This window comes from Pholcus phalangioides, unplaced genomic scaffold (assembly GCF_987345545.1).
Source record: "Pholcus phalangioides strain wild (caught in Gottingen) unplaced genomic scaffold, Ppha-v1.0 ptg000007l_1, whole genome shotgun sequence".
NCBI lineage: Eukaryota > Metazoa > Arthropoda > Arachnida > Araneae > Pholcidae > Pholcus > Pholcus phalangioides.
Window position 1 is genome coordinate 43,871,666 of NW_028301600.1, and position 25,006 is coordinate 43,896,671.

General features: G+C 36.6%; 1 protein-coding gene across 2 annotated transcripts in view; it reads left to right on the forward strand.

Annotated features, from left to right (window-relative positions):
• Window positions 1-10,495: 10,495 nt before the first annotated feature.
• The window catches only part of sty (sprouty signaling antagonist), an 85,657-nt gene continuing 71,146 nt past the window's right edge, over window positions 10,496-25,006 (forward strand). Inside the window, exon 1 of one of the 2 annotated variants that reach the window (XR_016192834.1) lies at window positions 10,496-12,673. Coding sequence is in view for 1 of the 2 variants with exons in the window: in XM_089233298.1 (XP_089089424.1) it covers window positions 11,021-11,917 (897 nt within the window). In the remaining variant the exon portion in view is untranslated. Of the gene's footprint in view, window positions 13,607-25,006 lie in introns of those variants that run through there. The other variant, XM_089233298.1, reaches the window with a different exon arrangement.

A 25,006-nucleotide genomic window follows, 5' to 3' on the forward strand; every position in this document is an offset into this window, starting at 1 on the left:
ATCGATCAGATTACAAAAAACACAAATACAGTCAAATATAAGATACCCAAAAAAAATAAGAATAAGAAAGACAGATTGCATTCTATTTGTTACTCAAGATATTTGATTGATATCATTAATTAGTAATCGTTTAAATTTTTTAGTGCATTTTTCGGATTTATATCATGATTTAGATTATTATATTCTCTAGGAGCAATATATGAAAATTTTTTCTGTGTTATGGTTTTATTACTTCGTATTTTGGATTCCTATTCGTCTTGTTTGTCTCACTGTTTGTTTTATTTTAAACCATGAAGGGTTTTTCCTGAAAAATAATATTGTTTTATAAAGGTAAGATTTCTGAGTATATTAAATCTATAGTCATTATTGCAGTCCTGGATCATGAAAATTTTTTAGGATACATTGTTGATTACTTTTTGCAAAGACCTTCTAACCATGTTAACATTAGTCTCGTAGTTACCTGAAACTGTAATAGAATATTGTATAACTGGCAGTACCCAAAAAGGAGGACAGTTGTAACTCTAGTCGAATTCTAACAATATTACTGCTGCAGTCAACGTTTCAGCGATACTTTTGCGCGCAATTTAATTATCCATTGTAATTTATATCTATTTTTTCAACTTGGCATTCATTTTTTTTATAATTCTACAATTGGGCCGCGGATCCCCCAGTACAAAAAGCCGTGGAGCCCTGGGAGCAGCTCCGAACTTACCGAAGGGTGCGGCCGCACTGGGCCGCTAAATTTTAGGGGACGCAAAAGAGAATAAAATTACTTCGATCGCATTTTTTTACTTCAATTTATTAACAAAGCAATATATTGCATAGCAATAATTTTGGACAGAGTTTTAAGCTAATAGCTTAAAATGCTGTCCACGATAGAGAACCCTCTAACATTAAGACATTTGACCCTCTAGCTTGGGGTTGTGACAGCCCCTTCCTCCCAAGCCAAGAAGGGTGGTGTAGGTGGATCTGGTGTACCGGGAGATGGACCAAAGGAGGCATGCCTCCCCCATATCTTGGAGCAGGGCCCCTAGGCTGGGATCTTCTACGGGACTTTCTGTCAGACTTCCCACGGTCCCTTCTATAATTAATTTATAGCGTAAAAAAGCAAAAAATTATGAGAATTGTCCCGGGCCCCAGGGCTAGAGCCGTGTCAGCCCCGCCCTTATGGGAGGGAAGCGCTAAATTTTTCTTTTAACCACTCATTCAAAATTACAAGAGGGAAGCCTAATGCATGATCACCCGGCTGAAAAGAGTATTTAGTCTCGGCCCTGGGTAGATAATCAGTTCTATATATAGATATATATATACACAATCATGGCAGCCCCCACACTTTAAGTGTCTGAGGGCACATCTGCAATTTTTTCGCTGGGCAGGTGGCACTATTGTCCAAAGTTATAAGCTTTTTAATGATTATGAAATAGTAGTTTGACAGTCATTTTCGGGTGACAACGTAAACCTGGCCTGAACCAGGGTGCACATGGACCCGGTACCCCCATTTCCGAACAGCTGTTCTGGATATGGGAGCCTTGTCCCATCATCACATATGATAAAAAATTATATCACACACACACACACAAATGTATAAATAAAAAGGCGAAACAATCTCGTATTCTTTTTCCGTACTTTAATTTGTAGGTAAAACGTTTGCGAATAAATCCGATAGATGGCAGGACTGCCATCATCGTCTGGTAAACTTTCTCCTATTGATGTGAAAGTAGAAATCGACTGGGAAGTCTCATCTTCGGAACCTTGACGCGGAATCATTCACTCGTTGTCTCTTTCATCTCAGTTTACATAATTGATGTAATTTATATGCATAATTAGATCCAGCAATCAATAAATAATCATTTTGATCTGATAAATATAATAGGTATCAGAAACCGATAACAACGTTGAAAGAGATTAGGCAAAAGAAAAAGGGCTTGCCTTTTTACGTATGTGATTCGAAGAATGACGCACTGTTCGTGGACTCTTCTTGAGGATTGAGTCAGTTATACGAACGTAATTCTTGTTATCTAAAGTTGATGAAAAGATGTAACGCAAAACCCCATAAAGTCGACTCTTCTTAATTAAGTTTTCAACGGAAACACTCTCGACAACAGATAACAACGAACACTCAGTAAATGCCGCCTAGTGGGCTTGTGGCGAGCGTACCGCCAACCTCCAGTTTCTATATAAGCCCGTATTCGAATCCCATATGCGTCGAGAGAGTTGGCAGCTGCGTCCAAAAAAAGATCGTTGTAGAGGGACTATCTTTTACATCGAAAGGCAGCAGTCAGGGCCGCAACTGGGGGGAGCAGGCGGGTCTGGTGCCCCGGGCGCTGGACTAGAGGGGAGGAGATAGATTCACGTTTTAACTGTTCCTTCTACATTACACAGGAGCGCTGAATTGCGTGCGTGCCCCGGGTGACAAAGTATCTAGTTGCGGCCCTAACAGCAGTTAAACATTAGTGTATCGCCTTTTTTAAACAACACTTGAAAAATATCGTTGTGGAGGGATTTATCGTTGTATCGAGTATCATTGCAACGAGATTTCACTGTGTATACAATGTACAATAGAACCTCCCAAGTCAGAAGTATTGGTGACTGAATGAATTTTGAATATGAGTAAACATCTCTCTCTGTAGAGTAGTGGTTCTCAAAATTTTTCCACCCATGGCTTTCTTGGCCTTGTCATCGCTTATCAGCGGCTTCCCAGAACAGTTCAGAAAAGAACCGCTTCAAAACACTGAACGGGTACGCATCAGTACATCAACTCCTCACGACAACCCCTGACAAAAGTTCGCGACACAAACTTTGAGAACCACTGCCGTATAGCTTTAAAAAAGGCTAAATTGATGGACATCAAAGTTAACAACGAGCTTGGTTCCAATCTGGACCGTTCTTGCGGAACCCCTACAATATCTATATACATGGCTTCCCACAAGAGGGAGGCTGATAGAGTTGTATTTGAGAGGTCCATGGATCAATCAATAGTCACCGTAGGGGACCCACTAAACGTCCTGTGAGGCCACGGGTGTGTGTTTGTTAATAAGACATAAGACTCATATTTTTAATGATTTTTTTTGCATACTGTCAGGACCTTAAACCAGGCTTTGTCAAGCAGTTGAAATAAAAAATGTGATACATATAGTCAATGTATTTCATTCTCATTATACGGTCTATAATATTTTATGGCCGTGAGTCCGTGGTACTAATGGTTACACCAAACTGGTAACATTTGGGGACAAAACTTTCACAATCGTGTTACTTTCTTTTAGTCCTGTAGGATCATCTTTGTCGATATCAATCAATAATATCTCTTTTTTACAGGCAATTTCTTTGATTTTAAAAATTAATCCGTTACTGGGAACGAATTTATCCCCCCACCTGTCGCCTAACCACTACACAGCGCTATAAAAGAAATTCCACCTAGCTAAATTAAATGCTCACAGAGACCTCAAAATTAATTCTAGATGTTATAAACATGTGGTAGTATATAACTTATTAATATAACTCATCTGTCGGCAGAAACTGATTTTAGGCAGTTTTACAGTTAAAAATGAACTTAAAAAAAAAATTCTAAATGACCTTGCGGACTGAGGAGGTTATGACGGAAAAATGTTAAATATTTAACATGATATCCATGCAATTTGGAAGGACATTTGTCCAACTACGTATACGATATATACATATACAGTATATATACATATAGATCAGTATTTCTCAACCTTTTTCAGCCCATGGCTCCATTTTGGACAGCATTTACTTCTCGTGCTCCGCCCCCCCCCCGTCTTATCCAGGGCAACCACCTACCCTTATCAAACAACGAGACACCTTCTACTTATTGAATTGAATTTCTACTTTGTGAATTTTTAATCAAAACTTAATTTATAATGAATAAAAATTTTATAAATGAGATCGGTCTCTGGAACCGTGGGCCAGGGATTCAGAAATCGGGTGATCATGTCTCCCAAGAGCCGAATTAAATGTGAAAAATAGGTCTGTAAAATATGGGACAATCCAACGCGAACCTACAATCGACCTTCCCGACACATCACCCTGCGTACGCGCTTACCCTGGGCCAGAGCACAGTGAACTTCCTCTTGTGGGGTATGCATGACCGTCTGAACATCATAGGGTCTCCGAACAAAGCGATGTTCTGCCCCCCCCCCCCCCCACTTATTTGGAAGTAACAACTTACATGTTTATATACTTGCGTTTGAAAATCATAGTAACAGATCTCATCATGTAGACCTCCTATGGATATGAGACCCCGGACCATGCCCACATGGGCCCATGGGTTAAGATGGCCCTGATTGTGTGGATAGCTCTGCTTGATTCTGAAAGTACATATATAATAACATTTTCTCCCACCATATTTCACTTGAAAGCTCTAATTCTTCACAGCTCTGCGTGCCCCCCCCCCTTCACCACTTGTCGTGGTTTCCCCTTTCATCTGATTTTCACCCGTGGTGCCCTTGGAATATCCCAGTACCTTAAAGAAGCCACATGGCCACAGGTTGAAAACCATTGCTCTAGATCAGCGGTTCTCAACCTTTTTTGACTTTAAGTAAAAAAATTCCATGGCGGAGCCCCGTGGGCAAATTTTTTAATAATTCATCAAAGTTACTGATTTATTTTTATTTTTCTCTTGCGGCCGCGGAGCCCCTGGAGAGCGCACAAGGAGCCCCAAAGGCTCCGCGGAGCACCGGTTGAGAACCGCTGCTCTAGATCACCATCCTCCCCTCAGCCAGTAAATATCTTCAAATATGGACACGCGAAGAATAATTTCGGTTGCTCCAGATATCAGAAGCTTTACCGTATCCATAAAAATTAATCTCAGCACAAACTATGTCGTACTGAAATAATTTAGAAATATTACTCGTTTTTAGCTTTAGGTAATTATTTTGAATGCATTTCCTTGGTGAATGAAGAACATTTGAGAATGAAATAACAGGGAAAAGGGCGAAGAAAGGAAATCAAAAAAGAAAGACAGGAAATACAAGTAAGTCACAGGAGATGCGGACGCGTGAGCCTCTCACAAAAGGAAATCTTTTGCTATGGAATAGGGCCCTGCTGTTGCCTGATGGAACCATAAGGACAAGGTCTTGCCATTGCTTTCTTCCTTTCCTATATTATATATAACACTCCCATAGCTCTCTATACATATTATAAAAGATCTTTTTTTTTTTCTAAGTTGCTTTTGAGACAGACTGCGTACTATACAACAACTACACGGGATGGGCTTGCCTCTTCTCATTCAATATTCTCCTCTTTTCCTTTCGGTTTGGCTTTTGTTCGCAACTTTATATATATATATATATATATATATATATATATACACACACATATACGCCACTGGGTGGAACAGTTATTCAATTAAGTGTAATGGCATATCACTTTGGTGGATGAATCTCTTTATTTCTTGGAATTTTATTGAGTTTGTTCGATAGCTTGAAAGATGGCGAATAATATGAAACTTATATGAATGTAAAACCTTAGTGAATATTAATAATTGAAAAATTGTGAAAATTACAACTGCTGGCAAATTGACAATGGAGGGGTTAGGTGTAAAAAGAAAGAAAGAAAGCCCCAGTTTCCATAAGTTTTTTGAAAACTAAACAAAAGAGAATTGCAATTTTCAAATTTCGTCAAAATTTTTTTTCCTGATATCATTTTCGATTATCTCTCGAGCTACCTTCTTCTTCCATCAATCGAAATAAATTCTGTTTACACGCATGATAAAATAAATGACTCAAATCACCTTTTTTTTAGCGAACTCTTCGATACAGGATTCTCTAAGGCCGGGATTACACTATAAAAGTTTGATAATAGCTCTTTTATAAAATTTAAAAAATCCAACCAATAAAAGCATATTGGTTACATTCGAGCAAATGCAACCGGTGATCTTATTGGTTGCATTTTTCAAGTTTTATAAAATATCATTTGCAAAATTTGAAAAAAAACATCTAATAAGCCTCTTGGTTTTATTCGCTCGAATGTAACTGATGCGCTTATTAGTTGCATTTTTCAAGTTTTTGTAAAAGGACTTCCATTAAACTTTTATAGTGCAATCCCGGTCTAAAAACTCAGTCTAATGAAAAAATTAATTTCTGGGTTGTTATTGAAAATATTATTGCAGTTTGTAAAAAATAATAAATTGTTTTGAAACATGATTGAAAACATTCATTGTAGCTTGTAGAAAATAATCAGTCGGCAGTTTTGAACCATTTAGTTTCATTGCGGTCCGCTAATAGTTACCAAATCCGTATCTCCGCTTTCACAGTCATTTGAATGAGATCAAAATTACACTATAAAAGTTTGATTAAAGTTCTTTCATAAAACTTTAAAATGCACCCAATAAGCGTGTCGGTTACATTCGCTCGAATGTAACGGATACGCTCATTGGTTGCACTTTCCACGTTTTGTAAAAGATCTTTTATCAAACTTTTATAGTGTAATCCCGGCCTGACTCTTGCTCATCAAGAGGCTAGTACCATCGATTTAATCGATAATTAATATTAAAAATAAGAATTTCTTTTAGCCTGCCAGAGCTAAATTTAACCATTCAGATTCAGACGGAATTTTATTTCATAAGGCCGGAATTACACTGTAAAATTTTTAGAAAAGTTCTTTTATAAAACTTGCAAAATGCAACCAATAAGTTTATTGGTTACATTTGCTCGCATGTAACCGATGCGCTCATTTGTTGCATTTTTCAAATTTTATAAAATAATTTTTACAAAACTTTTATAGTGTAATACCGACCTAAGCCAGCATTGCTCTATAAAAGTTTTAGAAAAGCTTTTTTAAAAGCTTGAAAAATGCAACCAACAAGCGCAGCATTTACATTCTAGCGAATTGGCTGACTTATTGGTTGTTTGTTTGTTTAAGTTTTGTAAGGCTGGGATTACACTATATAAAAGTTATGTAAAAGTTCTTTTATAAAACTGGAAAATACAACCAATAAACTGATCGGTTGCATTTGCTCGAATCGATCCGCTTATTGGTTGTATTTTTCAAGTTTTATAAAAGCACTTTTACAGTGTAATCCCGGCCTAAAAGCTATTTTATCAAACATTTATAGTATAATCCCGTCGTAAGTCTCAACCAAGTTATTTGCCTCTGATTATTGATGTTATTGTTGTCGATTTTTCCACCTGCTGTCACTGTACAATATCTAACGTCGAGGAAAAAAAAATTCGCAGCGTCGAGTGGTTTTTGAGGTTTCTTTATTGTGATTTTTTGTTTGTCGTGAGCATTGTGCAGAATTTCCTTGGTTTTTGGTTAGTTCGACAATCGGCCTTAAGGCACTAATTGCGAAACAGCCCCAGCAGCAGTTGTTTAATTCAACAGCGGTAAAAAAGAAGGGAGAATACAAGTCGAGTCTTTTTTTCCTCTTGTCGTACGAGGAGCGAACCGTAGCCGATTTACGGAGGAAACATGCCTTGTGGATTTTCATTCACAGCCCCTCACTCCCATTCATAAAAACCAAGATACCGGACACGATCGTCTCTCCTCATTGGCCATTTATCCTTCGCCGTAACTCGCCAAATGGCGATGCGCACACATTTCGTTTTTGAAATTTCCCTTAACGTAGGGAAAAATGTATTACGGTAAGGGGGAAAAAAGACGAAAATATATTTTTATATAGTATTACGTATTTTTAAATTCTCAAAATTGAAGATTTAAAAAAAAAAATAAATCATTGTTGGAGAAAATATGTCTGTTGATCGTGAGAAACACTCTTGATTAATTTAAATATCTTTTAATTATTTCTCATTTTAAGAAAGTTAAATCACTAGAAATCATTTTGATACCGAAATTTTTTTCAAGCTGATCGTGAGAAATTTGATTTACTTTTATTTAAATTAATTTTTTTATACGTTGGGGGAAAAAAACTTATTGGAGATAAATTGATAAAAGTTTTATGATCGTGAGATATTTAACAAAAGTTCTGATGATAATTTTTGTTTTTCATATTGACAAAGTTCATTAGAACCAACTTCAATGATGGAATTTTTTACATTGATTATCAGAAATAAAACTCATTGAATTTCATTCAATTAAATTTCATTTATTTTAAGAAATTTATTTTTTATTATTATTCAATTAAGTTTAATTTTATGAATTTTTCTTTTTATATATCGTGGTTATATCATTGGCCAGAGCAAAATGGAATCCTACCTGAATCTCAGAGTGCATTCCGTAAAAGCAGGGGTTGCACTGACCACATTTTCACGCTTAGCTCGCGCGATTTTTTAAAATTAAATCCATCTCCGAAGGCTCGCTGGCAAAGTTTTTGCGTGTTTCGTTAAACTAGGTCAAGCTTTCGATTCTGTTAATCTAAACATCTTGTGGTGGAAGGTTTCGGACCTGGGAATGAGCCATAAAATTATTAAAATTAACGATTGGCTTTTAAATAACGCCCGAGCAAGAGTAAGAAGCACCGATGGGCTTATAGATCCTTTCCCTGTCGTCAGGGAATTTTTGCAGGATGAATGCCCCCCCCCCCTTTTTTCCCCCTCTTTTTTGCTGACATTGAAAAATCTATTTGTCAACCTCATATTCATAGCATCTCAATTAACAAAACTCTACCTAACTCAACATCCTCCTGTAAGCGGATGATATTGTGATGGTGACTCTCAAAAATACAGATGCAGAAAAAAATCAATCTTCTTGACTCATATTTTAAATCTAATCACCTTTCTGTTGACCTAAACAAAATCAAAATCGTTGCATTCAGAGAGTCTGGCCGCCCGCAAAAAATACTAACTTTTTCTGGGGTAACATTAAACTCGAAATAACCCGTAGCTATATCTATCTTGGTCTCCCTTTTTCATCTTCAGGAAATTTTTTAATAGCAGCTAATTACATGATTTAAAAGGCTTTCGAGACTATGAGCCAACTACTTGACTTATTGCGTAGCTCCAGAAACCCATCGCTGTGTATGGCATTAAAATTATTAGACAGCCTTGCACGATATACCTTATGTTATGCTGCACCAGTTGGGGTTTTTTTGGTCGCCGCCCAATTGCCACTCAAATGTTTAACCAACTCTAGTGGGGTAGATGGTAGCATGTTCGCCCGATATGCAAGAGGGCCTGGGTTCGAGGCCCGGTGGAAATAAGATGACTTTTCTTTCCGAGTTCACCTCAGCATAATATCCAGAAAATATGTTTCCTTGATAGACAACTTTTTCTCAGCCCAATATATCTCATTAATTGTATTGTTAATGCTATGGAAATAGTTCAATATTTTTGGGGCTGTATAGGAGTAGCTTTTTAATATATTAATTATGAATATTTAGTAAATTTCAAAACTATATATCAAATCGAAAATTTTAATTTAATTATTTTTCATTCTTGTTTTAGAATGGAGCTCGAAATATTGTAATGAGAAGAAAAAAGAATATACTGTAGATCAGTGTTTCTCAACCTATAGTCCCCGACGATGGCACAGGTGGTCGGCATACAGACTTGGTAATTAAATTCTAACTGACGCGAAAAGACTATAGAATTTTCGTAATGAATACAGTATTACCCCATGGATTAAAATAGAAAATTAGACCTTCGTTCTTAGGGTAACCACATGTCAACTAGAAAAATACGGTAAATTGTGATTCCAAATATGGGATAAATTGTAGGCAAAAAATTCAATTTACGACGAATTTGCTAACCGAAATTGCTGAAGGAGGAAGAAATCAAGAGATGCTGCAGATTGCAGTAAAAAATAATTTATATCTCAATGGAATTGATTTCGTCATGAGACTTGGGTGACCGTAATTCATTCAGAAAACACGACAAATGGGAGCTCAAATATAGTAAAAAAAGGAACATCGGCAATTTTCGTCAAAAACGTTGCCATAAGTCGACGAAATCAGCACCAGTTATTGCTAAAAAAAATATCAATTAGTGGGTAATGAAGAATTACCGGAAATCTCAATGAATTCAAAAAAAGAAAAAAAACGTAGTTCGTGGATAAAAACTTGGAATATGACAAATATGTTCAGATGAATATTTATAGTGTGAAAGTGTTTTCATTCAAATTTCTCAGTAAAAATTGCAAATCCAAATATGCTTCGTTGAAAAAAAACGGGACAAATCTGTGAAACAGTGAGAATGACCATAAAATACAGGAAAATCACTGAAAATACGGCACATTCCTGCATAACACGTATTTTATTTCTGATTTTGTCTCCCGTATCACGGGACATATAATCTCGTCCCACATACTGGAAGTTTGTGGAAGTCTCTGGATGATTTTACTGGTCCTTGGGTTCAGAAACGTTGAGAAACGCTGCTGTAGATACAAATGGGTTGAATTCGCGTGAGGGAATATTGCTGTAGTTTTTTCCCTCTGGTGATGATAAAATCCCTTCTCGTAGGGGAGAGTTTGGGGTTGGTTTCTCTTTCTTTTAGTTTTTTTTTTTTTTTTTGCGAGTTGGCCTTGGCTTGATAGTTCGCGCTGCCTGAATGAGTTGGCGGCGGCGCGTTTTTCGGCTTTCAGATCGAGTTGAGCTTTCAAACGGGAAGGTGGTGTTTGTAAAAAGCTATGCCTAGTGTAAAGTCGTTCTCCTGTTCGTATGCATTTTACGTGTACTTCGAATATCCGCAGCAACAGCTGTCACGATCCTTGCTCAGCACGAGTACATCGTCGATGATTACGGGACTTGCCGTGGATTATTGATACGGATTTGTCAAACAAAAAATTATCTGTCCTTTTATGAAGGAGTTGTTGTACGGTTTGATTACTTTTCCGCTAGGCCTAAAGCTAGAGCCCGTCGCCGACTCCTCTCTTGCCGCTCGCTGCTTGACTTGGTGGTGGATATTCTATTCCTTTGAGCAGCAGCAACTGGTTCGCGCTTGCGTCGAGCGAGAGGAAGTTGTGACTTTTGGGGCGAACGATCTTTTCCTCTTCTCTACTAGTATAATGTGAGTGAGTGCGCTGTGACCATGTTCGAAGCGCGGGACAACTTTAATCTCGTGCGTGTGTGTTTTTAGCGTGCAAAGACTTAGTTCGTTTGTAAATCTTCATGGAACAAAATGGCGGAGCGACTCCGACTGCTCGTGTCGCGGCCACACAGCCGGCAGCATCGAGATCCCCGGTCCAGAGGGGTCCGGCAAATTCGAGGGACTTCATCACGTTGGCCCAACCGAGGCCAGGAATGGCCAGAAAGCAGAACGAGTACATCGAAACACCGCTGAGGCCGCAACTACCCGCGGTGAAGTCGAATATACCGCGTTTAAAAGATGATCACTCGCCTCCAAACGCGGCTGTTGCGGCCGCGTCGGGGCCGGTCAACTCGAGATCGACGGGGTTCCCAAGCGTACACAGGCCTATCAGGCCGGGATTGTTCCTACACGGAGGTGGACAGCTGCCCATAACAGCCCAACCGACAGTGGCCACTTTCAAAAAAGAGAAACTACCCGACAGTTTGAGCAGCACGTCGGACGGTACGTCGGACGAGCAACACCAAGAGTCTATCATTTGCCGTCAGTGCCGGCGTTGCAAATGCGAAGCGTGCCGGACACCTCGCCATTTACCTTCCAAATGGATTTGCCACGACAAATTTCTGTGCTCCGCGAATAACGTCGTGGATTATTGTTCGTGTATGTGCTGTGTTAAGGGGCTCTTCTACCATTGGGGTAAAGACTACGAGATGGACAGCGACGTGACTTGCGCTGACCAGCCGTGTTCCTGTTCTCCACACAAGAGGATCCTGAGGTGGGCATGTCTCGGGCTCCTGTCTTTGCCGTTGCCCTGCTTATGTTGCTACTGGCCTCTCCGCGGCTGCGTCAAAACGTGCGAGAAGTGCTACATGCGGTACACGGCACGTGGTTGTCGATGTACACCCCACCACAGAACTCAACCGCTACCGAGCGAACAAGCGCCAGATAAACGGCTTCTGGACGCGAATTCTGACTGTTGATGCACTCCTAAATATCCCAACTTATCAACAGCTTCGTACCAAAGACGTAGAAATAAAATAAAAAGGAAAAGAAAAATACACACGAGGAAAAAAAAATAAATTATTACTCTCGCAATAACCGGTGGAAACGATCGCAAACTGCACAAGATGTTGCAACGGAAATTTAGTCAACTGTTTATAGCCGACCGTTGATAGGTCTACTGTAGAGTTAAACGGGATAAAAAGTGTTTACATCTTTTTTTAACTGAAACAGCAGCGTGGCAATTAAAAAAAAATCATTGTTGGTCAAGCCATCAGAAAAATCCACGTGGACTGCAGTGGACAACATCGACGTTTCTGCATGCTTAATCAATCCTCATGATCTAAGTCTCTATATATACACACACAAATATATATATATATGTCAAGCTCTTCCTGTGCCTTTATGTTACTGCGCGTGCATCACATATATCCCATACCATACTCATTTTTGCAATTGATTTGTTCGATGAAGACCTCTCTTTCTCTCCTCAATAAGAGCGGATTGACGAAGATAATCCTTTCACATTTGCTCCCATGTGTTACATTTTTGATTCACTGAAGCCTGCGGATTGGATTTTTTTTTTTTCGTACCAAATGATGATATTTTTCACTTGTGCTTCTTTCTTTTTATGTTCTAATTGTTCTGTTTGGATGAGTGTAAACCCTCGTCAGTTACAATTGTGTTTACTTTTCTCACCGGAAACAAGACTTGGAAGATAAATGGAGCATCAGTCAGTAAGCTAAACTTTATTTTAAAAAGTCATTGTCATTTCGTTTTCCTCTTTTTTTTTAAGATAGTTTTTATTACTTTCGCCTCAGTAACTGTTTGTTTTTCCATTTCGATTCTCAGTCACATTTACATATAATGCATTTCATCATTTTTTTTTTTTCATCGTATTTTAAATACATGATTTCTTTGCTTGTTATATCTAGTTAGATATGCTTCATAGTAGTAGTTGACAGCAAATTGAGTGCATTGCATCCACTAACTGCTGTATCTCAATGAATACTGGTACTCGTACTCATTTCTTATTTTTCACTCACTAACTTGACGATTCCTAAAATTTATAGATTTGATAAGGATAGATCTCATTCTAGAAATTTATACTTATCATAAAAAGTTTTAATTGATTTTATTTTCTTCTAAAAATATGAGATTTCAATTTTATATTGACTTCCTTGGATGTCAAGAATTTAACAATTGAGTTGTGGTATCTTTGCCAGGGCTTGACGAATTGATAAAACTTCAGGTTTTTTCAAAACCATTTGAAAAAACCACTTTAGATTTTTACAAACAGCCAGCCAAATTTTTTTTTGAGTCAAAAATGACTTTAATCTCAACAAAAACAGTCCTAAAAATGGTTTTTCGATTTATTCAGCATTTCATAACCCTTTTCTATCGTTAAAACACACATTGTCATGAAATCAGAAAATTTTGTGTTATTCATAGATTCTAATTTAGTAATCACATGGGCCTACATAAAATTTTAGACGCCAATACCGATTTTCTAGTCGCCATGGTGACCTGGCACCTGGGATTTGTCAAGCCCTGCATTTGTTTTGTTAATGTTTATCTCATCCAGGCACATAAATCTGGTTTGGTAATTTTAAATCTGGATTAGATATTCATGATGAATTTGAATAATTATTTATTTTGTTATATAACAACGTTCATGCACAATGATTTAAATTATTTTTTTTATTAGTTTTTTTCTCAATAATGTTGGATGAATATTTCGTGTGTAGGTTTTTCCTAATGGTGCGTGTTGCCATCAACTGTGTCTTGAAAGCATAGGCGTACATAGAATTTTTCTCGGGGAGGGGGGTTACGTTTTTTCCTGCAAAATAACACTATAATCTTGACTCAAGGGGGGTGGGTGTTAGAACCCCAAACCACTTTTGCGTACGCCAATGCTTGAAAGCACTTATTTTTATCATTTAGATTAATTTTTCCTTATAACGAAGTGACTTGAACATTCGCTATCAAGGTCAATGACACCGATCCACCATTCAGGGGCTTTCTTGAGTTTCCTAAATTTACACCTTTTTTATCAGTACAGCCACACAGGGTGTCCTAAGAGCATCATGCTTGTCCACCAACTTATGCTCACTTTCAAAGATTTTAACCAGATGCCATTTATATGGGCCCCTCGCCGCCCGGTTGGGGCCCATGCGTTAAGACGGCACTGCAGCCCTGATGATTCTTATAATATTTTTCACGTGTTCTCATTTCAAGAGAGCCCAATTTTTTTAAATGCTGCATGTCCTGCAAATTTGATAGTGTCTGAATAATCAGCGTTTATCTAATGGCTGAAAGAAAGAGAGGAATGTATCATTTATTCTTCAATTAATTCTGACGACGTTAAGCTCTCTTCCTAAGCCCACCTTTGAAATAACTCCGTGAAAAATAAAGAATTCAACTCCTTATAAATCAACATTGAAACACGGAAGTCATGCAGGTCTGTGGGCACCACCGATTTAAAAACGCGAATCAGTGTTAGAATCACTTTCACGATGTTTATCGGTAATCTCTGGGTTGTGTCGAATATTATTTACTGATCACAATCTCGTCAGCGTAGCAACAAGCGTAATAACGATTCCTAGCTAGTGAATAGATTAATTGCAGTTGCTTAAAAACATACTAATCGACAAAGAAACACTCGCATCAGCGAAAATTATCGCTGAATCGTTCTGAGATTAACGTGACACAGTACGTTCTCCTTTTTCAAAATATTGTCTTTGATATTGGATTGTTTAATCATTTATGATTTAGGTATCAGCACATAGGCGGGGATACACTTGGAAGTCTGGGGGGGGGGCAAGGTCATTATTGCTGGGAGGGGCACGATTATGATGTCAATTCATATATACACATATACATTAGATCTGCCCACTCCACTTTTGACGCTGGGGGGGGGGGCAATGCCCCCACGCCCCCCCCCCCCCCCGGGTATCTCCGCCCATGTATCAGCATGACATCCATTATACTCATTTTTGCTGTTATACGCGATCATTAATCTTCCGTTCGTTCGACTAACTATTCAAATGAAATTATTATTTTTTAATGAATTAGTGGGGAAACATGCTAATATCAACGCTGTTTAGGGTGCATGGTACATTTTTAAATCAGGAACGTGTGCAAACTGGATCGTCATGCGTTGCTTTGATGGCAGGTGCTCGCGATATAGGAAAAAGAACGTCAAAAAAAAAAATTGCTCCAACTTTTCCCCACGAACACGGCAACCATTTTTCATTTCCTGCCGTAATGATGCGTGTCGGCAAATACGGCACGCACTAGTAGCTAAACCAGAACGGAAACTATATTATCAGATTGGCAGACGCAATGTCGTGTGAGTTCTGTGAAGGCCGAAATATATCCAAAGAGCGGGCCCGAGACATAAATGACAACTTTTCATATCGTATCTATTTTATGAGATATCTTTACAGCTTTTCGATTCGCGTAAGTCACTGGCGCTGGATATAATATATATTTTAGGACTTGACAAATCGGAAAACATTTTAGGCGCCAGTAAAGTTTCATAGACGCCAGGCATTTTTTCATCGATAAAATAGTGTATTCTTTGACTTGTCCGGGACTTGGGAACCTCTTTCCATGCTAGCAGAAACATTGACATAATTTCTAATAATTTTGTGCTATCCTAAAACATTAATCTAGTTATAGGGCAAAAAAATTAGGCGTCAATGTCAATTTTTTTGTCGCCATGACGACCTTGCGTCTGGGATTTGTCAAGCTCGGTTTTAACCACTTCGCGTACAAGCATTTGGCGAGAAAGTCGGATTATCTGAATTTGACGAATCGGCGATAAATCTGGTGACTTTGTGCTAACCTAACCGCACGTTAGAAAAAGAAAGACGGAGGAAAAAGAAAAAATACAAAATAAAAAGTAGAATAGATAAAGTAGATAAGATATTTTTTATTAGAGTCCTCTTTTCACTCTCACCCCACGTGTTCTCTTCCGCTCTTACATGTGTAGTAGAAAGATACATTATATGTGTGTGGGGGAAAAAATCATTAACAAGCGTATGAAAGAAAGGAGGGAGAGGAAGAGAAACTTCGTACAGATAGGGTTACTATAAAGCTTCGCGATGGGCAAGAGAGAGGAAAGAAAACACAGAGAATGTGTTTGAATTTATTCCACTGGTGTTTGGACGTAATATTACGCCCGTGATCATAAAGAGGTTAATTAAAAACCAAAAAATTCTGAAATTCCCGAGTCTCCTCAAAACTTTCATTCAACCACATCTTTTCCTATCTCATTGAAGTTGAGGGACAAAAAAATTATCTTCAGTGACGTCGTTTTAGTCATGTTTCTAAGAAAGTAACCATTAATTATATTTCCCTAGTGTTTGAATAATTAATTGAACGCTTCTCAAAGTGACAGCAGTTGCTGTTGCTATGTATTATAATATACGTGCGTACCCCGTTCGGTGTCCGCTTGGGAGTAGAATCACGCCTGGTCACTCAACTAAAATCACCAACTGTTACTTTATATTTTAATATTAATGACCATTAAATGATTCTTGATTCTGTTATGACAGGAAATTAATTAGTTCTCAGAATCAAGACGCAAAGTGGGCGACGTGTTTTGTCCGAAGACACGCACGTATGCAAAAATATGGCGGTTTTTATTATTGTCGTTTCCTCATTTAAATGAGCCACCTTAAGAAGAAAAGCACCACCGCCGATTCAACACGGCGGATATATATGGTCTAGGTTTTTTATTTAGTTTTATTTCTTCCACAATCGCGGTTACTACGATTATCACCATCAGATACGATAGATAGATAAATAAATAAATATGGACGCTCGTTTCAAATACTCGACAATAACTCAAATAGCTGCTAATCGCATTATTCATAGTTTGTTTAGTTTTGGTCATTAGCTGGAGAACTCTTGTGATTGATGACGTGAATTATGGCGGTCGAACGAGATTCATTCTGAGGATAGATAGACTTGGGATGTTTTTGTTTTTTTTTTTTCAAAATTTTGTGTTATTTATTTACTTATCGAAACCCGTAAAGAGTGTTAGCGAGCGCCTTGGTGATAGAAAAAAAAAGAAAGAAGAGAAAAAATGAGAAGTAGAAGAGAGAAGGGAGTCGTCGTTTGGGCCAAGACGGTCGTAAATCTTAACAGTTCGCGAAAGCTCCTCAGGTTTAATTCGCAGTTCTACACCTACTCTGCAGATAAACAGTCGTTTTTGTGCTCTTATAACCGGAACGCCAAACGCAGTTAATGATATAGTAATTACTCTCTCTCTCTCTCTCTCTCTCTGCGTTGCCTTTGCAAGCACAAAAAAGAGAGAGAGAGAGAGACCTCAGTTTTTCCGGACGTGATATAACCTTAACATATACTACCACTAGTACGTACGTACTACTACTACTACCTTCACAACAGGCAGGCAGGGCCGTCATCAGTCAGTTCCCCGTTCATTACTTTGCAACTAGCACAGCTTATGTAAGTGAGCGAGTTGTGGGCTGATCGCTTGCTCCGAGCTTATTCTTTCATGGACGTGAAGACACGGCAGAGGAATGGATGGATGGCATTTTCGGAGGTCTCTCCCATTTTAGCGGTGGCAGACGTTGTTGCTGTAGGAATGTTTCCTGTATCCCGGGGAAATATACATGTACCTATTTTATGACCGGCGGGATCGTGGGTGTTAGTGGACTTAACGCGCTTAAAAAATATCAATCAATGTGTTCCTCAATGAGGTGCGCGATTTTTTTAAATTTCTATTTGTGTGACTTATCTTAGTGATATTGTAGTGGACAGTGCTGAAGAATTGCTAATGAACCCTCTCGCTCTAATTAATGTTGTTTAGCTTTAGTGCTTTTTTGCAGTCTTGCACGGAGAGCTGTTAGTCTATAATTCATCAGCGGCGTCTTAACGGGTGATCCAAGTTCCAAATCGTTGAAGGTTTTAAATTCATTCTGGGAGTTTATTTATTTATTTTTTCCATTTCGATATATCATTGTGCTATTTGGAATCGATCCAGTATTTTATTGCTGACAGCTGAAAAACATTTTTCCATAGGAATCGGAAGGAGGGGAGGACAACCCACACAAACCCTTCAACCAGCATAGCAGAAAGTACTAAACATTTTTTTTTTATGAAATAAGTTTTCTTCCGATTTCCAGCAGGTGCAAAGTAAAGGGAAATGAGAAAATATGATCCATAGGGAAATCGACTTTACAAAATATCTGAGCTTGTCATTGCTAAAACAAAAAGCTTTTAAGATGGCGATATATCTATCAATGTTCGTGATTTATTTGGAATTCTCTCTCAATGAGAACACGTTGAAAAAAAAAGAAATTATTTTAATTTTAAAAAACTGTATGAAACGATTTTTTAGTATAATTGCATATCCCCAAAGCAGAATGCATTGCTCTGTAACGAGCTCTCAGCTGACTGGAAATGCTCAGCGGTAAAAATTCCCATAATAGTGTTTTCTGAACTTTTCTTAAAACTGTTCCCGAGATTGTTCTGCAGCAGCACTGATTATTCTGCGACGCGTCGCATCTTTCGGCATATTCTGATTTTCGTGTTAATAGGTAAAATTATATCAGTTAAAATTTTTCTAAAAAATGATGGCAACAGTGTATGTATATTCAAACGTCATACCGACACTATATCCAGATTGCTACTATCTTTCAAGTGGTCTTGCAGTTTTTCACGAAATATCAATGTGTGTGAACGCTTTTATGTAATATATAGGCATAATATTACAATCCGATTAAAATGTTATTTTTTCCTCAAACAAAAAAATTTCCACGATCTCTCACATTTTATATATTCAATGTACACTCCTTCTTCCAAATGCAAGTAAACGTGTGATGTATTTGTAAATTTTGGTGATAAATTTATAAATAATATATATAAATGAAAAAAGATATATAAAATATTCTATATTTAAAATCGGTTTTTTTTAAATATAGAACCGGTATTTTAGCAATCAAAACTTTATATATATTATTTTTCTTCCTCTATTTTCTAAATACTTACCTAGTGCCTTGAGATGAATGAAATAATTATAACAATAATAATATTGATAGAAAAAAAATTGTATAGAAAGAAAAATTGTGAATTTTTTTTATTCAATATTGAAAATATCAACTACATTCGCACATTAATTATTACCGTGATTACTTTGATTACAAAATTATAAAAATTCACTGCATTTATATTCATTTTTCCTTGAGAAAATGTGTTGCAAAAATGCACAAAATATATTATATACATATTATTATTATACTCTGTTTTTAACTCTAAACGTGTTTTTTTATCATTTTGCACTGTTCTGTACGTGTAATACTTTTTAAAAATAGCAGAATATAATGAATTATTTTACATTTACATAATGAGAAATGTGATGAGAGAAGATATCAATCACATACACAAAAGCATTTATAGAAAACTTTTTTTTTGCAATCTCTGTTGAAAAATCGCCATTTTTGCGTTCATTTTTTTTTTCTCATCATGACAGCAATCATCATGCTTTCAACTTTTTCAGTCGTTTTATTTACATGTGTACATATTTACATATAACTCATGTCGCTTTTTTTTTAAAGCTGATGATATACTTTTTTGCCTTATTTTTCCATTAATTGCAGTCTAATATTCATTCAAAAAAAAGAAAGAAATACTTTGAAATAATGATAATTTTTCGCAATTAGTGAATTGTACATAAGTCTTTTGTCTCACGTTGTGCAAAGAAAGAGAAACAATCTTTTACTGTGAAAAGGTTATTTATTGTTTTGATATTTTTTTTGTTTCATAGATCATATATATATATATATAAATACTATATTAAAAATTTTTTCAAAGGAAAGAGAAATTGTAATATTTATTTTTGACTTCCCATAAAAAAAGAAATATGTTTTTCCTTCTAAAAAAAAAGCTTAACAGATATCAATAAAAAATAATGTAGTTCGAAAAAATATTGTTTTTGTTGATTTTGATTAAGTTGATTAATTAGGCTGGCCGTGGTTATTTTAATTATTTTGCGTAGACTTAACGTTTCGGCAATTTCATTTTTTAGTTACATCACGTCGATTTTGATCTCGTAATCGGCTGAGATAGTGATTAATAATTACGTTTGTGATGTCATTCTTATCGTTCTTTAAAGTTGCCGGAATGTTGTGTCTCGCTTTGATTATTCGGACGGGGGTTTTTTTATGAGTCTTATCTCCCTGCGCGCCTTATAAGTTTTGAAAAATACATGTAAGTATTCATTTTTGATTCACGTGAAGACGAACCAACCTGTGCTGAATTATCAAACGTTATACGACAACGGATAATACTGTTTTCATCAGATGCCTGCGAGTCCTTCCGGAAAATATTACGAAAATCTTTACATGATCGTTTTGCTCATTGGTGTGTACCGAGTTGGGTAGTATAGTGGTGTAATTTGCTAGGGTTTGAGTTTCAACGCGTTTGTGGAAATTTCAAAGCACGTGGAAGAGTATATAAAACAGGTAAGTGGTCTTGAACGGCTTCGAAACTTGGTAAGGTGAGTACCTTCGATATTGTTGTAATCATTGAAATATATATATATAGAGATACTTAAATGTAAATTTTAAACTTTCTAGTTCATAAGATAAGAACAATCAATCTTTTAACTGTCAGTGAAAGTCAATGACAAAAAAATTTTGGTGATCGATAAGAATTTTTTTCACTGACAGTTTAAGGCTTATTTTTATGAAATAAAATGAAATATATACGCACATAAGAAAACCGGTCATCGCCTAAACAGATCTTATCACTATATATAATATTGTCTTCCATATTTAAATCAAGTAAGATCATTATTGCTGTTTTTTTAAAGTTTTAAATGCGTCGCAAAAAGAAACAAGAACTCTATAAGTAAATTATAATTTTTGTTCAATTAATTAATTTTTGTCCTTTTTTTTAAATTTCATCATGAGATAAATTGTGAAAAATTCATGTAGAATTCCGATTATTTATACTTTTCATTTTGTAAGGCTACAGAGCTTCTTCTTCCTTTTCTTTTTTGTGTGTGTACATGTTTTTATACATTTTTTTATACAAAATAATGTAAATGTGGACATCAAATAGAAATAATTATTGAACTACATACTATTGAGTTGTGATATCAGTATGTAAATTAATATCGATCCCTCACAAAGAGAAAAACCTATCTATATATCGACTGTACATAAGTCATGTAGATATGTAAAATATGTATTATATGTATGCCAAAAGTGTTTATGTGGTGTGTCAAAAGAGAGCTAAACTAAAAAATTATACGTACTGTTGGAAATTGAAGATTGCTTGGCAATTATATATAAAACAGAGTGCAAAAACAGAATAAACAAATAACATATTTGAAATAGAAAAGGAACGTTTTATTTTTAATTTTTGGGCGTTGTGCTTCTTGAAATTTGTATTTGGGAGAATTGATTGTCGGTTTAACTGAGGAATTTTGATAAAAGCGATGTTTATTTGAATAATTTTTCCCCTTTTTGCTTTCTCTGTCCGCATAATTTTAGCTCACAAGCTGAAATCGTGTCGTTTCAATAAGGAACTTGCTGTTTGCATTCCTCCACTGTTTTATTACCGTTGTTTCTCGTTCACATCTACAGGTGCGAATCTGGAAATAATATCTGGGGAAAAGGAATAGCAGCTGTATAGTATGTGTGCGTGCATATATGAAATATAATATTGACTTTGCAACGACCTTAGCCATTTCAGCTGTTTTTCGTGGTTTTTTTTGGTTTTTTTTTTGTGTACTTCTCACTTTAAATCTATTCTCGCGTTAAGCAAATCAAACCAATTCAGTCGTACGTTGATTATGCAAATTGTCGTTAATGCGGATGACTATGTTTTCCTTCGAAATTTTCCGTACAAAATTTTGAAAATCTATTTCGAAAAGATACTAACTACACGGAGGATTTGGGGTTCACCAGAGAATCCTCTATTTTGAGCAATATTTTTTCATTAGCATCAGAATATGCGTACCAAGCAAATAAATATCAGAAAGTTATTTAGGAATGCGTGGGAAGTTGTTAGTCTAGAGGCGTTGGAAAAAAAAAATGTCTGGTTGTTGGGATTTACGCTTTTTATTTATTTGTTTATTTTTTATTTTATTTTTAAACAAACAAAAAAACCACGTTGAATGAATGAAGGAAGATATACTATTCACGGGATTCAAGAGGCTTCCTTCACACAACAGCCATTGACAACAACATTGGCGCGTGAATGAATGAAAGAAGATGATCTTCTTGAGAGAAAAGAGGAAAAAAAGTACTTTTTTTGCTGTGTTGTGTTTATTATGAAGACTTGTGAAAGAAGAGAGCAAAGAAAGAGAATTTTTCGAAGGAAAACGACATGAAAGAAAAAGCATCTGGTTGAAAAGACGCGCGGCTAAAAGCCAAACATTTTCCTACAGGCCCAAATTAGAAGACACTGAACACCGAGAAACTGTTTATTCCTGTCCTATGGGAAAAAAGGGCTTTCTATGTTTTTTTATTACTATTATTATTATTTTATTTCCTTTTTGGAAGAGCAAAACAAACCAGCATTTACAAGGTTTTTTTTTCGTTTTCTGCAATATTTTATAGTCTACGTCTAATTACATGGTATTCCAGAAAAAAAAAAACATGAAGGATGTGTACAGTAACGTTAGGTAACCCATTAATCGCAATCCCTATTTCGGTCGATCACGGGACCATTTTTTCCCAGCGATTTTCCTTTGAAAACCCATTATAAAGGGAAAAGTTATCAGATATTTGCATTTATGCTTCAAAAAGCTTGGTATTCGATAATCTCATCAAAGACAAGACGAAAATTGATTTTTTTGTTTACTTAGAATTTGTGATAATACGGGAGTTACGAGGGCTTAAAAAAAGTCGTTTAGTTTTCCTGTCGGCCCCTGATGTACAGTACTGTATATGTTACGGTAAATGTGATGAATAGGTTATATTATGCATGATAACCGTTTATTATGTAAAAAACCGAATTTATCACATTTACCGTGACATGTACAGTATTCAGTTTCGCGTTTGGCAGACCAACCTCAACCCCTTCTTAGTGACTCGAAGTCTATCACCATTGGTAATGTAAGCCGTTTGATGGGTTGTGTCAGAGGGTTGACATCATTGCCAGGTGAAATGAATTCCTTCGCCTGCAACTACGTGAATGACTTTGCAATTGAAGTTCCGCCGTTATTCAAACTATGCCAACATATACAGATACAGTATTCAGTCCTTGAAGGAGGTGTTTGTTCACCACGCAGCTTCAACTTCATCTGAAAAAATGTTCCCATCACCGAACGTTGCCAACAATGGCATTGCCAAATCAGAATATTTTTCCCCCATGTTCAGAAATTCAAAACTTATTCATGGTCTTTCAGAAAGCTCCGAAGAGCTAAATGAATTTACGTGATTTTTAATAATTTCTTTTCTTCCATTTATCATGTATTTATCTCATAAAAATAATCTAAAATTCTACCGCGTAAAATCCAAGAAACTAAAAAATAAAAAATGCGGTATAATTCTTTTAAAACAAAATTACGATTTTTTTCCATATCTCAATGTGTAAAATAATTGCCGTGCAAAAAAATCTTCGTTCGTTGTCGCATAAGGATACAGAACGAACTGTTGTCCATTGACGGAATCGAGTCTGTCAAGAAAGTTGTATTAACAACAATAGGACTCCAAAGACAAAGGAGAAGAAAAGAGTATTACCCTATCTCTACACACATGACTAGATGAGAGGAAGTTTTGTGCTCAACCGCCCCTTGTCTTGTATATATGGCCAAATAGCCATTGTATGTGTGCGTGTATACGCACCCAAGCAACCATCGAATGTGATGGAATGAAGGAGGAGAGAATACACGAGGTGAGAAGGGTCAGCAGTGACTTCCTGTCCGGCGAAAAAAGATAATTCGACCCACCACCGGACACTTATTACTTGGTGAATGCAAGGGGAAAAAGAAAGGGTCACTTCGTGTCGTCTGGGCCTTTTTCCATTATTATTATTATTGTTTTGTTATTGTATGCTTTTACCTGAGTCGCTGTTGCAATGGATGAAGCATGTTATAGTTGGAGGAGGAACAAAAATCTCGCCTAAAAATAGGATTAATGATCGGAAACATTTGTTGCAACGCATTTAGAATTTAAAATATTTTATACGTACATCTATATTCTGTCTCAATTTTTTTGTAGATTTATCATCTTCGCTCATCTGTGATTTTTTGCCAATTTATATTTGTTCAAAATTTTATAGTTTCAGGTCTAATCAGTTCCGTAAGAATGTATAAAATGACCGTGATCGTATTCTGTGCTCGTGTATTTCACATGCGATATAATCAGTAGCGATCCTACATAGCGGTGTTTAAATAAAAATTATAATGTTCCTGTGTATTATTTTAAGCAACATAACAGCTTTCTTTACTCTTTGTGAGTACCATGGTTGAAATTTCTGCGTGATGCATGAACGCTGGGATATTGCTACCTTTGTGATACGGCCTCTAAATGCTCCAAAAAAAATTAAAGCTATTTTTTGAAACTTATCAAAGCTGAACTAAAATTCGTTATAGAACGGTTTGTCTAGCAGGAGATACTGTGAATTTTCGCTCAGTTGAAGATTGAACTCGGGAACAATGGTCTGCAAAAATCACGGCAAATAAGCAGTTGACGAGAAAAATACAGGTTAAGTGCACACCTTTTTTCTTCATTTCAGGGTAATCGTGCAAAAAAGGTTGAACGAGGTTTCGCAAATTTTAGAGCCGCCGTTAGTTGTATAACCTTAATCTAACAGTTATTTTTGTCGATCAATTGTCACAGATTACAGAAAAATAAGTTAATTATTTCTGTTACAACAGGAAAAGATTGGTATGTTGACCACATGGGTGCTTGATAACATGGAGATAGTTCAAGAGGTACTTCCTCCATGGCAGGAAGATTCTTAACCGTTTGTGTTCCGTGGACCCCTTTTGCTAATAAGATGAGGGCCAGGAACCCCCCCCCCTCCCCCCGCCAATAAGATGAATAAAGGCCACGGATCCCTTTACAGAATAATATTCAGCA